Source organism: Choloepus didactylus, chromosome 19, assembly GCF_015220235.1.
Source record: "Choloepus didactylus isolate mChoDid1 chromosome 19, mChoDid1.pri, whole genome shotgun sequence".
Taxonomy (NCBI): domain Eukaryota; kingdom Metazoa; phylum Chordata; class Mammalia; order Pilosa; family Megalonychidae; genus Choloepus; species Choloepus didactylus.
Window position 1 is genome coordinate 35,670,558 of NC_051325.1, and position 15,153 is coordinate 35,685,710.

Genomic DNA, 15,153 nt, shown 5'->3' on the forward strand with positions numbered 1-15,153 from the left:
CCAGTGCCTCCCCTCCTACCCATCAAGGTCTGTAACAGTAAGTCACGTGGTCGTGGCTCTGAGCCTTGGGCCTCAGCCCCCACGGCCTGTCCCCAACCTTGCAAACCAGACAAGTGTAGGGCACCCATATCACGAGCTATTTCCAGATCAGAGCAAGGCCATATCTTCTGGGTCTTTCATTCCTGCATCAGCTTGACCCAGGAACTGAAACAGACCTGCTGGGGATGCTGCTTTACTTTAATAAATCTCTTTCTTTACTTTAATTTTGAAAATTTTCAAACTCTCAGAAAAGTTGCAAGAATAATACAATGAACATCATATGCCCTTCATCTCATTCAATTAGCATTTTGCCACTTTTGCTCTCATTCTGTCTCAGTTCCCCACCCCCCTCTATTTTTTCTGAAACACTGAAGAGCTAGTTGCTGACATGCAGACACATTACCCCTTACTTCTGCAGCATATATAGCACATCTCCAAAAACAAGGACATTCTCTTACATAATCATAATACAATTATCACACTTGGGAAATTTAACATCAATACAGTATTATTACTATTATCTAATATATAGTCCACATGCAAAGTTCCCCAATTGTCCTAGTAAGATATTTGGCAACTGGATTTTTTGTTTATTTTCAGTTAAGGATCATGCACTGCATTAGTTGTCATGTATCAAAACTCTTTAAAAATCTTGCTTATAAAAATAAGTATCTGTGAGTCAATACTGACATAAATAGTTAAGTAAATTAATAAGATGGGAGAGAAGAGACAAATCTTTCATGCTGAAGAATTCCAAACAATTTATGTAGATACTCCACCCTAAAGGAAGGGGAGCCTAACTCTCCACTCCTTAAGTGTTGGCTGCACATAATGACTTCCTTCCAAAGAGCACAGTATGGAAAGGGGAGGAGAAAAGAGTAACTTTAGAGTGGAGAAATCAAACTACCTCAGCCAGGTGATCAAGGTCAACATCAACAGGGATGACCCACATCAATAGTATGGGCCCCAGTATGATAAGATGAGCATGGCAGCTTCCCTCTGTGGTTTTCCTCCCAATAATCCATAACCCCAATCTAATCGTGAGAAAAACATCAGACAAACTCCAGTAGAGGGGCATCCTACAATATACCTGACCCATACTCCCCAAACTGGCAAGTTCATCACCAACAAGAAAGTCTGAGAAACTATCCTAGCCCAAAGTAGTCTAAGGAAAGGACACAAGACAACTAAATGTAATGTCCTGGATGGAATCCTGGAACAGAAAAAGGATGTGTGAAAACTAAGGACGTCTGCATGAAGTATGGACTTCAGTTACTAATAATGTATCCCTGTTCATCAATTGTAACAAATGTAACATGGTACTGTAAGATGTTAATAGGGGAAAAGGAGGGAGGGGGAGAGCAGGGGTGTATGGAAACTCTCTGCTCAATTTTTCTGTAAATCTAAAACTTCTTTAAAATAAAGTCTATTAATTATTAAAAAAAAAAAAAAAAAAAAGCCTTCCATAAGTGGTTTCTGTCCTCTCCACAACCTAAAAGTTGAAAAAATCAAAAGTTCCTGAACACTTTGGAAGCCCTTAAGAGTCATACCCCGTTCTTGAGGAAGGGGCAGGAAAGGAGGACAATACTTACCATGTCTCTGTGTGCCAGGCATGTTCATATCCCTCATTTAAACCCCACAGCTCTATGAGAAGTGGGAGAGGAAACAGCAGGGTTCTCTGGACCCTTTGTCCCACCCATGTACTCATTACTCAGCAGGCATTGTTTGAGTGCCTGCTACATGCCGGCACTATCCCAGGTGCAAGCAGTTAACGGTGAACCAGATTGTGCCAGTTTGAATGTATTGTGTCCCCCAAACGCCATTATCTTTGATGTAGTCTTGTGGGGCAGACGTTTTGGTGCTGATTAGATTTGCTTGGAATGTGCCCCACCCAGCTGTGGGTGATGACTCTGATGAGATATTCCCATGGAGGCATGGCCCCACCCATTCAGGGTAGGACTTGATCAGTGGAGCCATATAAATGAGCTGACATAACAGAAGGAACTCAGTGCAGCTGTAAGTGACATTTTGAAAAGGAGTTACAGCCAAGAAGGACACTTTGAAGAAAGCACAGGAGCTGCAGATGAGAGACAGTTTGAAGGTGGCCGTTGAAAGCAGACTCTTGCTCCAGAGAAGCTGAGAGAGGACAAATATCCCAAGTGCAACTAAGAGTGACATTTTTGAGGAACTGCAGCCTAGAGAGGAATGTCCTGGGAGAAAGCCATTTTGAAACCAGAACTTTGGAGCAGACGCCAGCCACGTGCCTTCCCAGCTAACAGAGGTTTTCTGGACACCATTGGCCATCCTCCAGTGAAGGTACCCGATTGCTGATGTGTTACCTTGGACACTTTATGGCCTTAAGACTGTAACTATGTAGCCAAATGAACCCCCTTTTTATAAAAGCCAATCCATCTCTGGTGTTTTGCATTCCAGCAGCATTAGCAAACTAGAACACAGATAGACACTGTCCCTGCCATTGTGGGAGCTCTCAGTTCAGCAGGAGAGCAGACAACTAATCCATTGCAATGTGGCATCCCCGAGGGGTGATGGAGGAGCTGGGAGAGCCAGGGTGGAGAAGAGGTAGCACCTGAGCTGAATCTTGAGGGCTTGGGCAGAAGTTAGGGAAAGAGGGTGGGAGAACATGCAAGACAGAGAGCAGCATGGGCAAGAGGCAGGAGGACTGGAGCTGCATGTGAAGGGTGGGGGGCTCCTTGAAGGGACCTTTTTCTCTAAGGAATGTGAAGTGTCTCCTGATGAGAAAACCAGGGCTGAGAGCTGTGAAGAGCCATGTCCAAGGCCACACAGTGGGGAACCATCAGGAACTACAGCAGCATGTGGGCCTAGCAGCTCTCCTCTGCCACAGGCCTGGACCTTGAGGCCCCGAGTCAGCTCTGATGGTGGGGCCTGTAGTGTGGGGTTCTCGAAGTTCACCAACCCAAGTCAGTGCTTAGTTTTCATGCTGAGCCAGGACAAGCAGATGCCAGGGACTTCCTTGAATTTTTGTGCTGGAACTGTGAAACTTGGAAGAAAATATCAAAGTCCCCCATGCTGTAATCAAAGTGGTTGCTAACTGCAAGTAATGGCCATAGTTTCTGGACAGATTTTTCTCAGGTTGAAAAGAACTCGCCCAAAGTTCCTTCCCAGTCCAACAAGACAGGGCAGATGCCTGAGAACAAAGGTGAGCAGAACCTTGGAGTTCAGAGCCTTGTGTTTACTCTTCACACCGGAGCAGGAAGCACACTCCTTGCCCTGATCTCCTTCCACCCTTGGAGCATGAGGACACCAGGCAGCCATCTATCTGTGGTGAGGACTGGAAAATGGGCCCTGAGAAAGGGCTGCCTTAGGAGATAGGGAGGTGCTGTCCCTAGAGATATTGAAGCCCTGGAAGGGCTTCCATCAGGCTTCTGTGCCTTTGTACAAGCTTCTGTGCCTCTTCTGGGGCTGCCTCTTTTCTCCTTTGCCTCCTGGAAGACTCTCCTGATCCTTGAGGATGTGACGCGTTCTTTAGGTCCACAAAGAGTTGCTGAGTCCCCTGTCGCACTGGGCCCTATTCTAGGTGAAAGGTATACAGCAGAGAACAAAACAAAGCCCCCAAGAGTGTACAGAAAAAGGCAGATAAATAGATGAATATATACTGTAATGTTAGGTGGTTGCAAGTGCTACCAAAAAATCCAAATCAGAGTGACCAAGTTTTTTTTAGAAAGAGTGGTCAGGGAAGGCTTCCTTGAAATGGGGAGCCAGCTAAGCAAATATCTGGAGAAGGTTTCAGGCAAGAAGGTCCTGAGCTAAGTTTAAGGACTAGCAGGAGGCTGGCATAGCTGGAAAGACACGGAGAGGGAGAGGGTAGGAGATGTCAGAGACGGGACAAGATGTCACATCATGAAGGGCTTGCAGGGCATACTTTGGCTTTTTCTCTTGTGAGATGGAGCCATTGGAGGGCTCAGGGCAGAGACAGAATGTGGTCTGACTTAGGTTTAGAGGGTCACTCTGGCTGCTGATGATCCGTATTGGCACCCAGCACATAGCAGGTGTTCAATAAACGTTACTGGTTATCATTGTATCTGTGTGTGTGCATGTTTGTGTATGTTTTTTGAGTGTATATGTGTGTATTTTTGTGCATGAGTTCATGTGAGTATTTGCGTGTATATACATGAGCGTGTGTGTGTGTGTGTGTGTGTGTGTGTGTGTGTGTGTGTGTCTAGAAGAGAGACGAGCTCAGCCTCACCACTGGACTTCAACTAACTGATGGCTGAGACCACAACAGAGTCATCTCATGCCTCCAGTGCCCATTATAGAGGGCGTGCTAATATGTGTGAATAAACAAATGAATATATCAGGGCATGAACAAGTGAGCAAGCAGGACTGGGTTCTGAGGATGAGACTCATGCCCTGGAGGGCAGCTGTGACATGTGGTTGCCAAGGCCTCTTGCTGAGGCCAGGCACGGTGGGAAGGAAACATGCAGCAGGTAGAATAGGCAAGTATCTCTTTTGGTAAGCACCGCTGTCCAGAGCCTAAGGAAGTGCAGGAGGCAGCAGAACTCAATGTGGGCTGCATCTGCCTACAACTAGGATTGGGGTGGAGAACCCACTTCCAGGATCAACAGGATGCTTAAAGTTTCACCTGATTCCCCTGGAATGTCAGAGACAGGTGCTAGGCACAGAAAAAGAAAGCCACAGGGTGCAGCCCAGCCAGACACTAGTGTCCCAAATTCTGGTTCTAGGCTGTACTTGTGAAGTAGCAGAGGATATTGCAGGCTGGGGCAATCTTAGAGGGCTTCCTGGAGGAATTGCAGCCTAGAGGGGTGGATAAGGTACAAACTGAAGACATCAGAGAGCTGGTGTTGCAAAATACTTCCCCTTTCCTTCAGCTGCCCTGTGAGCTCTCCCCTCTGAACCACACTTGATACCCCTTCCCACTGTCCATAGGTTAATGCCGTGGCATGTGGAGTTCCCATTTTCAGAAGGTGACCTCAGCCTACCCATCGAGCCTTGCCACCTGCTAGCAGCCACACCCAGGACACATACTGTGCCCTGAACACATACATTTTCATACTCCAGTGTCTTTGCTCATGAAGTTTGCTCTGCTGGGAATTCTCTTCTCCAGCCCCACTTTCTAAATCACCACTCATTCCTCAAAGTCCAGCTCCAGTGTCCTCTCTTAGAAATCTTGACCCTCTGATCCTCCATCATATACAGTTGGGGTCAGCCATACACCAGCCTGGGTCAGGTTGAGTTCTGGTTTAGGCCTTTTTCTGGCATGATTACTAGTAGTGCCCCTTTCATTCCCAGATGTATTCCTGCCTGATGATAAATTATATGGCCATCCTTTGTCTCCCCTACCCTCCACCCAACTGCAGTTCTTTGGGCAGGAACCATACATTGTTCTTCTGTTTTGTCAGGACAGGTTTGGTTATAAAGTCATTCATTCATGCAACAAATAATTTTTGGATACTGGATAAAGCAGCAGACAGATAGGTCCCTGTTCTCCTGATCCACGTTAGAGGGAGAAGGGAGAAGAAAAGAAAACAGGATCATTTCAGAGAGTGACAAGTGATATGGAAAAAATCATGAAGGGAATAGAAGACTCGGGAAGTGGGTAGAGGATTATTTCAGGCAGGCTGGGCAGGGAGGCCTCAGAAGTGAGAACTGAATGAATTGAGGGAGCCAGAGATGAGGATGTCTGGAGGAAGAAAAATGCAGGCAGAACGAAAAGCAAGGGCAAAAACCCTGTGTCTGGAGTGTGCTTGGTGTGTTTTAAGGAGCAGCTGGGAGGCCAGTACAGAGGGAGCCAAGGAGCAAGGAGGAGACCAGTGGGAGAGGTCGACAGGGACCAGAAAATGCAGGGCTTTGTCAGCCATGATAAGGAATTAGGATTTTTTTGCCAGTGGAGAGTTTTGAACCAAAGAGTAACATGTTCTAAGTTATTTATGTCCCAGATTCAAAGGTTTTTATTTTTTCCTCATGCATATAGAAGACAAAAGTGCCACAAATCCTCTTCTGGTTGGACAAAGCCACCTCACAAATATTTCTGTAGGAACAGAGATGTCAATTATAGAGATGTCAGCTGCAACGTGGCCACCAAGATACAGACTCACTGAGACCATCCAGAATTACAGATTTCTTCTTGGAGGTTATTCTTATAGAACATGGTAAGAATTTCCAGCCTTAAGTCCTACAAAACCACCTTATTCAAACTTGGCTTTCAGTACAGAGTTATATTAGCAGGCCATAACAACTTGATAACAACTGTGAACAATCACATAATTGTTCAGTGATATAGAAAAAAACACAAAAAATGTTGATTTTCTTGTAAATGTTCTCAACTAAAAGCAACAAGCAGGCCTGTACAGCTCATTTTCCCCAGTGACTAGGCATGGAGAAGGGGATGCACAGGATCTTTCTTAAAAGCAGCAAAATAAAAAGCACATAGCATTAATTTTCTACATATAAAAGATCAAGGTCTTACATGGACTGGAGGTGGGAGGAGAGAGAGAAAAAGGCAGGGGAGAAGGTCTAAAGTTGCAGTATTCTGTTATTGGTTTTTGTAATTCACAAAATGTGTTGGTAAGTCTAAAATGGTAAATCAGGGGCTCTTCTCCCTCAATCTGCAGTCTCTCAGCCATCCCTGCTTTTCCAGCTTGCTCGGGCTTTTGTTGCACACCCTTCCATGAGAAAGGGCCTGGATGTCATCACCAGCCCTCCAAGAAATGAGATGGAGTGAGACAGCCAGCCTCACATTCCTGGAGGAGTCAGCGGGGTAGCTCAGCTCCTCTATTTCCAGGAACTCATGGGGAGTTTGAACCTTGTGGAGAGAAAAGAAGGTGGAGCTGAGACATATGTTAGTCTAAAAGAATACAGCAGAGAACAAAACAACTAGGTGTCCCTCCCTAGAGACCCAGACCTCCTGGTTTCTGTTCACCAGCCCTGCATGTTCCCATCTGGAAATTTCTAGGCCTTGCTAAAAAAAAGGGGGGGGGGGCATGGGAGCAGAGGGGTCAAAGAGAACACTGTGGGTCTATTTTACAGGACAACCTCTCTCTTTGGAGACAAAGACGGGCAAAGTCAACAATAAAGACTATCTCCTTAGCTTCTTCAGTTGTTGATTTTCTGTTTCTGAGCTGTAACATAACAATAAAAGAGGTGTGAGATGTGGGAGGTGTAGACAGGCCCCATGACAAGAAACGCCTCCTCCCCGGTAATGCCAGCCTGGCAACCTGAAGACACTGGAGTCGGAGGGAGCTGGTGAAGAGTCTGGATTCTGTGTGGGTCCAGGGACTGGGGCTCAGGAAGGGGGGCTCCTGGAAGTGACTGCATCATTGCGTCTGCCTTGAGCACACACCCAGATATTCCAGGCCAGGAGAGTTCCTGGCAGACTGGGTTTCTCCTGTGCATTGACAGAGGCTGGGTCCACAGGCAGTCCTCAAGGTCCTTGTAGACCAGAGAAGGCAACAGAGTTGGTGGTAGCCTGGGCAAAACTCATTGGAAAAGCAAAGGCCAGGCATTGGTGGAGCATGGACCGATCTTCACAAGCCAAGAGCAGTCACAACTGAAGTAGGAAGAGCAACATGATTGCAAGGAGTGTTGCCCACTGTTTCACGCCCTTGACTTCATCCACACCCAGCAGCCATTGACTGCCTGCATGCCCAGTCTGCCAGAGGCCCAGCAGTCCAGTTGGTGGTAGTCTGGTCTGTGTTTCTGAGGCCATGAATGTCGAAGTCTGGTTGACAGTCAGCACCAAACACCTGCTTCATCTTGGGTGATGAGAGACTCAGCTTGCCACAGTGTGTGGGGCTAACGTGAAGCCCAGCATGTTGTGCCTTGAAAAGTAGGCCTCAAAGATGCACTGTTCCTCCAAGCAATGACTTGGAGGTGCTCATGTCAACAGTGAATGGGAAGGCCATAGCCCAGATAGGTTCAGGCCCTGAAGAAGACAGCAGCACATGCCCACATGTGGTGACAGAGCAACTGAACAGAAGAGATTAGGCCTGAAGGCCACAATCTTGGAGCTGAGTCGACTGAACATCAAGAGGAGCTGTGGTGTGCAGAAGATAAAGCAGTTGGCAGAGCGTCTGTTGTTGGCCTAAATGTAGGTCCAGAGGGGGCAGAAGGGAGTCCTATGTAGGGACCACGAACCAGAGCAGGACTTAGCCAGATTGGAACCTGTAAGGCCTAGGAAGGGCCTCTAAGGGCCACCTTGCCAGGCCTTGCCTGCATCTGCAGGGCCTATCCCCCAGCAGGTAGTACTGCAAGGGGTTGGGCCACAAGTCCTTTTTAAGTATCTGGGCAACCCTGTAGACCTCTGGGAGGAGGCTCTGCTGTAAGAACCAGCTGGAGAAGCTGGGGACGGTGTCCTGATTTCTTCTGTACCAGGGCCAGGAGTTCCTGGCCCCAGTGCCATTGGATGCAAGTGGCAACAGACACCAACCGGCATGAGGTTCTGCATTCATACTCTTTCACAATTACCTTGTTCCAGAAGTAGGGGTTGTTCCAAAAGTGGAACTTAAACTTGCAGCTGGTCCTGGCATGCCTTACATCCTTTACCTCCAAATTAATCAGGTAGCAGACCATGTCTTCATACTGGGGGCTGATCATGGCTGATAGCTGCGAGTGGTTCAGGAAGGCAGTGACCCAGAAGCCCAGAATATTCTGGGCAATGATGCTCCTAAGGGCCGGGTGCAACCGGTGCATATGCCCAAACCTGTGCTCAAGCCAGAGGTAGGCCCTGTCGGCCTGGGCACTCACGGCCTCCAGCTCCCACTGGATGGCCTCCAGTGGGTCCACGACTGGGCCATCAAGGTTCAGGGACCCTGGGCTCTCCTGCTCCTCCGGCTTCTCCTCCATCATCAGCTTCTCCCATCTTCTCCAATATACCCTTATCCTTCCTAATCTCCATTTTCTCCATCACCCCACCTGCAGCTCTTCCACCTCCTCCATGAAGATGGTGTCCTCCTCACTCTCACTTTCTCGGCTTTCCCGTCGGCTCTCTCCCGAGCCCCCCACCCTTCTGCGCCACACGTTCCTGGGCCCACTTCCTTGGCAGGATCGTTTCCCTAACTCCGGGCAACAGCCGCGGAGGCCGCTTCCCAGGAGCCCGGGGCAGGCGAGGCGCCCCCCATCTTCTTGAGCCTGGGCTACGGGTGAGCGCGGCGGTTTCCAGGCTCCCAGCACCCGAGTCCGCCATCACTTGCGGGAACCTCTGGCCTGGAGAGGTTCGGGGCGCGCGGGCAAGATCGCGGTTTCCTCGAAAGGGGGCGGCTGGGCGCCTCCCGGCCGCGGCTGACGAGGGCAGCGCGACCGCGGACGAAGAGGGGTGCGGAGGGTGCGCGGTCTCCTCCTCCCGGGCGCGCTCCGCCCCTCGGCCCTCCGCCTTTCCGGATCTGATGCGCTAGGGTCCCTCCGGCTGCCAAGAGGCTCGGCGGAGGAGCAGAGGCTGCCTGGTGGGGACTCAAGTGCAGGCTCCAGAGCGAACTGGCCTCGGATTAGTAGGGCGCTGGGGTGAAGGGGGGAAGTAGAGAGGTGAACCCAGCAAGGGGCAGTTCGGAGCAGGCACCGGGAGATAGGCCCAACCCCCAGTCATGCTACAGATAGAACCTTCCAGTCACAGTCAATACGCCCGGGGCTCCGGTGGGCAGATGGGAGTGGTCAGGCTCCCACACTCCACTGTGGCTTGGGAGCAGCTGTATGACACCTGCAGTCTTGCCTTAAGTTACTCAGGCACACGCCAGATTTAACCTGGTTGCTGCAGTAGATGGTAATTCTTGGGCAAAAGGGAGATAATAAAAATATATGTGGAGAAAGAAGGCGGGAAGGAAAAAGTTCGGAGTGTTAGAATCTGGTGCAAGGATCTTAAACGCTGTAAACCAGAGAGCAAGTGGGCATCATCCTGGTTTCCCCCACAAGAGTTGGATGTTCCCAGGCTGGTGACTGAAATGAGGAGTCCCGGGGGCTATATCCCCTGCTCTGTGCCAGCCATTTCATAACCGTGAACTCTGGCCAGGAGTGCAGGGTCTGTGCTTGGGTAAGCTGAGAGCCTGGATGGATCCACACCTGCAGCCCTGTCCCTGCAAAAGCAGCTGCGATCCTGCATTCTCAGCTCTCAAACTTGTGACCTGGGGGAGTAAGTACTCCTGCTGCCCCCATCTCTGCCTGGAAGTCCTTGCCACGGCCTCCAGAAAGCCTTCAGCCTCCTCCCATCCAAGCATAAACCCCAAGAGAGCACAGTGGATTCCCTTGTTACAGATTCTAGTCTGGGGTCTGACCCACTGGGGTGGACAGCAAATGTTTGTCAAGTAAACAGAAGGTCGAAGAGATGAAGGGCCAGTCCAGTGCCTGTATTCACGGGATGCCTGCACATTAACCGTTGTTAATGCCCCGTGGGTTCCTGGGCTGGATTCTGGGAGTGACTTGCACTGCTTGACTACAGACATTTGCTCCAGACAACAGAAAAGCCCTTCGGTCTGAGCCCTAGAAAGGAGGATCCCAGCACAAGGAACAAGGCTTCCAGGGATGGTGATGACTACCTATGTTAGGGTCTGGCCAAGCAAAGCCATCAGGTGAAGCCATGTCAGCCTCTCCACAGTCTGTCTGAACCCAACGGTTGGGCACAAGTATGGGCAAGGTCAGATCCTAGCTCTGTCACTTACCAGCTGTGCAACTTGGGCAGCAGGTGACTATGGTAAACACTTGTCTTTTTTTGGACAACAGTATCCATTCCTCATCCTAACAGTACCCTGAATTTCCTTTGAGAAAGCACTCCTCCCTCCCTTTGTCTCAGCCTTGTTGTCACATGCTATCATGACTGGTTCTGGGATGGCAGAGGACTCCATCAGGGCCCATTAGACAGATGTTTACTGTACCCTCTATGAACAAGAGGACTCTTCTTTTCTGAGAGAGCCTGGAAAGGGTCCCTTTCTCCTTCCGGTCAACACTGTGAGAGTGAAGTCTAGAATCATGACAGCATTCTACTCCTTCACAAAGGGAGAAGCCACTTTGAAGGGTCTGAGGATCAAGTCACAACTGCATGAGATAGAGCAGGGAAAAAAAACAGGGATGCTGAGGCCCAGTATGTTGGAGCTGCTGGAACAATTCTAACCACGCCTGCTCTACATCTGGCATTTTCCATTACACAGAATTTCACTATTTAAGCCCATTTGATTTGGGTTTTCTGACCTTGGCATCTAGAAGATCATTAAGTGCTAGAATGCCACCTACCTCAAAGACTTCCATTTAAGATCTTTCACTTCAAAGTACATAGTTTATAGAAGGTGCTAATGAGAGGGCTGTCACTGCCTGCCCTACACTCACCAAGCCCTTGGATGCTAAAGATGTCTGGATAGTCCAGTACTTCCCCTTCCCCAATCAGACAGGTTCACAACTTCCAAACACATCATTCAGAAGTTTTTAATAAACAACTTCATTATAAAAACTTTTTTTGAAAATGTAATTCTGTAAAACATTGAAAAATCTACTTTAACAAAGATACGCCTTGTGCATTTTCTAATGGCACTTACATTTTACAATTAAAACCCTTGTTTTATATAAAGCCAAAAATACTCCAAGAGGTTATTCACTGTTTACAAAGTGCTAGGTTTTTGTCTTGTATTTTACTCTCTTTAAATAATCTGGCGTTTTGAAAGAGTGGCTGCAAAGCCTTGACCACTGGAAGGGAGGGAGGGGCATTAGGAGGAGTGGTGTTTCAGGAGTTCTAGTGCCAGATATCTGGAGGTGGAGGGGTGTGTATGGGGAGAATCAGCTAAGGAAGTCAGCTGACACCTGAAGAAACAGGACTGGAATACTTCTCCCAAACCCTCCATGGAGGCACTAGATGACCAGGGTGAATGGATCCTTGTCCTGTCAGGACCAGAGCACCCCTTTTCCTTGCCACAGACCCTACTCTCCAGTGGTGAAGGTCACGGCCAATTCCTTCCACAGCAGGTTCAGAGCTCCAGGAGAGGCCAGGGTGAGGTCCCAGAGGAATCTGGACTTTTCTGGCCAACACCTGCCTAAGGCAAAGTTTATTACATAAATATCCTTGTTAAAAAGCAAAATATTGATCCTGTACAACATAAACTGTTAAAAAAAATCATGCTTAAAAACAGCTCCTAGGTAAGAGGGGAGGTGGTGAAGGGGTGAAGAAAATATCTACCAAAAAGGGAGGAGACAGATTTAAAGGGCTACTAGAGAAAGTTCAAGGCAGCAGGAGAACTTCAATTTAGGACAATATCTATCAGCAAAAAAGTAATCACACCTGCTTCCCGGATTTCCATTAACAAAATGCCATTTGTAAAAGGTTGAGGAGAAAAACTCATTGGTGTTCCTTTCCCTGCCTCTCAACTCTTCAAGATGGTGCAGGGATTCTTTGAGCCTGGCCCCTGAGGACTGCACCTACCCCGAACAGTTATTGCACAGGGTGGGAGGCACACCTGCCCCTTTAGGCAGCTCATGGCTGACAGAGGCTGGGGGAGGTGGCAGGGAAAGAGGTTATCACCCCTTTTTTCTGGTTCCTGTTTGGTCTTCACCATGTGCCATGGCTCCCATCCTAGACAGCTGCCTTCAGGCTCTCATGGCCTCAGAAAGGGTATTAAAGTGGGTTTGGGTACTAAGAGTAGGATAAAGCTATTCCTATCCTTTGAACAACCAGGCCAATAAGGCTTTTTTTTTTTTTTTTTTTTTTTTTAATTTTGGGAAGGGAGGTTTAAGAAATGGCTGGGTGGCCATGGTCCAAAAAAAAAAAAAAAAGATGAAGCCAGATGTTCCTCTGCACCAGCAAAGTTCACAGTGATAGGCAAACTCCTAGTGGGTAGTGAAGACGTTGAGGGAAACGGAAGAGACAGGATAGAAGGGGGCAGTTTTGAGGATGGAAGGCAAGGAGAAAAGAAAGCCAGGCGAGGAGGGACAACAACGCCCCAGTTACAAGGTTTTAAATAGTTTCTTTATCTGTCCTATGAGTGCATCAGCATCACTGATGGGAGTAGAGAATTCAAGGAAGGATTGGTAAAGAGCAGGCAGAGAGGAGAGGACTCCTCTAACAGCAGCCTGAGACTTTACAGTCTGTGGCCAGAGGCCCATTTACCTCCATGAACCAAGGGTGCAGGGAGGGTGGCAGGGAGTGGGAGAGGGTTGTTGGGTCTAGTGATGAAGACCAGATATAATAAGGAAAATGGCAGCAGGGAGACCCTCTTGGATTCTCACATACCATTTCCTATAACACGAGTCCCAATAACATGCATAGCATGCAGGAGGTGGCTGCGTACCAAGGTGGACGCTTTTTAAAAAATAAACCTTAATTAGTCCCTGGGACTCACTGAAACTAATTTTTAGAAGCAAATAGCCTAGTCTGATTCTAAACTTGCCAGACATTTTTATATCTTTTTTTTTTTTTTTTAAAGGTATACCAAGCTACCTTGCCTAAATCAAAACATGCTTATTCACTCCATTGCTTCCAAACAGGGCCAGGGGAGCTAAATTTTAAGGCTTTCACCTCCAACAAGGAGTACTGGCCTGGGCTGGAGAAGAAGCCTGAGTCTTGGACCTGCTCAATTCCTAACAATAAACCAGTGATTTGCAGACAGAGGGGGGAGGAAACTGGGAGGAAGTTGAGGTTTGAGTGACAAGGCAATTCCTTGGTAGTTTGTTCTAAAACTCTAGTGGAGAAGCCAGCATGAGGCACCTGCTGAGAAAAGTGCCTGGAAATTGCTGGCTCCATTTGTAGGAGTTAACAGTAAAGAGGTAGAAGTGTGTTTCTGAATCAGAGGAGGTGTCTCAAGAGGTGGTCCCTGAGCTCCCTCCCACGAATGGGAAGAGCAAAGCCCATGCAGTACCGAGATGAAGCAGTGATGGGATTGGGCTGGGTTCTGGGCAAGAGCTCTGCTGTTCGTGGCAGGAGAGCCTCACACGTCAGAAGAAAACTAATCATTTGGTGCAAGAAACCTTGCTGAATGCTGGGGGGCAAAACCAAGGTGGGCCACAAGAGGGAGGTGGAACTTCTTTGAAGGAGAGCAGAGAAGAGCCTACGCAGTGGCCCTGAGTCCATGGGGACAGCAAAATGGAGGAGACAGAAGAGACATCATGGATAAGAAAAAGTTTAGCACTGGAGGCAACAATGCACTCCAAGGTTAGAACTCAACTAGCTGCCCAGTCCTAACTTTCTGAAAACTCTTCTTCCAGCAATTCCAGCTTCCTGGAAAAGGGACAGATAGGAGAGAAACAAATGAGGGGTTCGCACCCTCTTCTTTGCTATTCATACCAGCCTAGAACCCAGAGTCTAATAATAATAGCTCATGATGTATGTTCAGGGTGGGGGTCAGGAATAGGGAGGTGATGGGAGGGGGCATGCCTTTCATTTCTTCTCCTTTCCAGTTCAAAAAAGGATGAGGGGGTCATCACATACTTGGAGAAAAACAGAACTGCAGACCTGTGAGAAAACTGCTCCGATCTTCTTGCCTGTCTCCTGTGGACACTGCCGAGGAAGGCAGGAACAGATGCAGTCATGGAAGATGGCAGAGAATGAAGCAGTCCAAAGTCAGTTTGTTTCCCCACAGGGGAAAAATGTGACCTCAAGTGAAGAGAAGTCAGTGAGACCCGACTTCGCCTTGTAAACAGGGCTCCAGTTAAAACCAGGTACCAAATGGTTCAGGCTGGTGCCAACTGGAATGGGCTGATGGGAATGGATTCAGGTGTGTAAACAACGTTCACTGCAATCATTCTAAGACTAACAGCTCAGCAAGGGAGGTGAAATGGTATGTCTGAGATGACTGTGTAAACGGTACCGTTGGTGGACAACACTGACTGAAAATGGAGATGTTGGTAGAGGAGGGATGGGGTGGTAAGGAAAAAGACAGGCCCTCTCTCCTGCCCACTGGATGGAGCCAAGTGACCCTTTGCAGCAGGGCCTGACCAACTGGCTTCTGTCAGAACTGCAGGCAGCACCAGAAGGCGGGTTTTTTGGGCTATTTCTCTCAAGGTCATCCAAGGTGAAACCCTCACCATTTCTGCATCTCCAAGAGGCCTCCATCTTCCCCAAAGAGAAGGAGGTTCTGATGCTTTGGAGAGGGAGAAGGCCAAGTGTGGCTCCCGATTCAGATCAAAAAAAAAAAAAAAGTAAAAAATACCTGA

The 15,153-nt window shown here is 48.3% G+C and overlaps 1 protein-coding gene across 1 annotated transcript; it reads right to left on the reverse strand.

Annotated features, from left to right (window-relative positions):
• Positions 1–5,646: 5,646 nt before the first annotated feature.
• On the reverse strand, positions 5,647–8,938 carry LOC119515170 (putative testis-specific Y-encoded-like protein 3). The gene is given in 2 exon segments (XM_037810978.1): positions 5,647–8,403; positions 8,405–8,938. Coding segments are annotated over 2 exon segments (699 nt in total). The 5' UTR covers positions 8,884–8,938; the 3' UTR covers positions 5,647–8,183.
• Between the last annotated feature and the right edge of the window lie 6,215 nt (positions 8,939–15,153).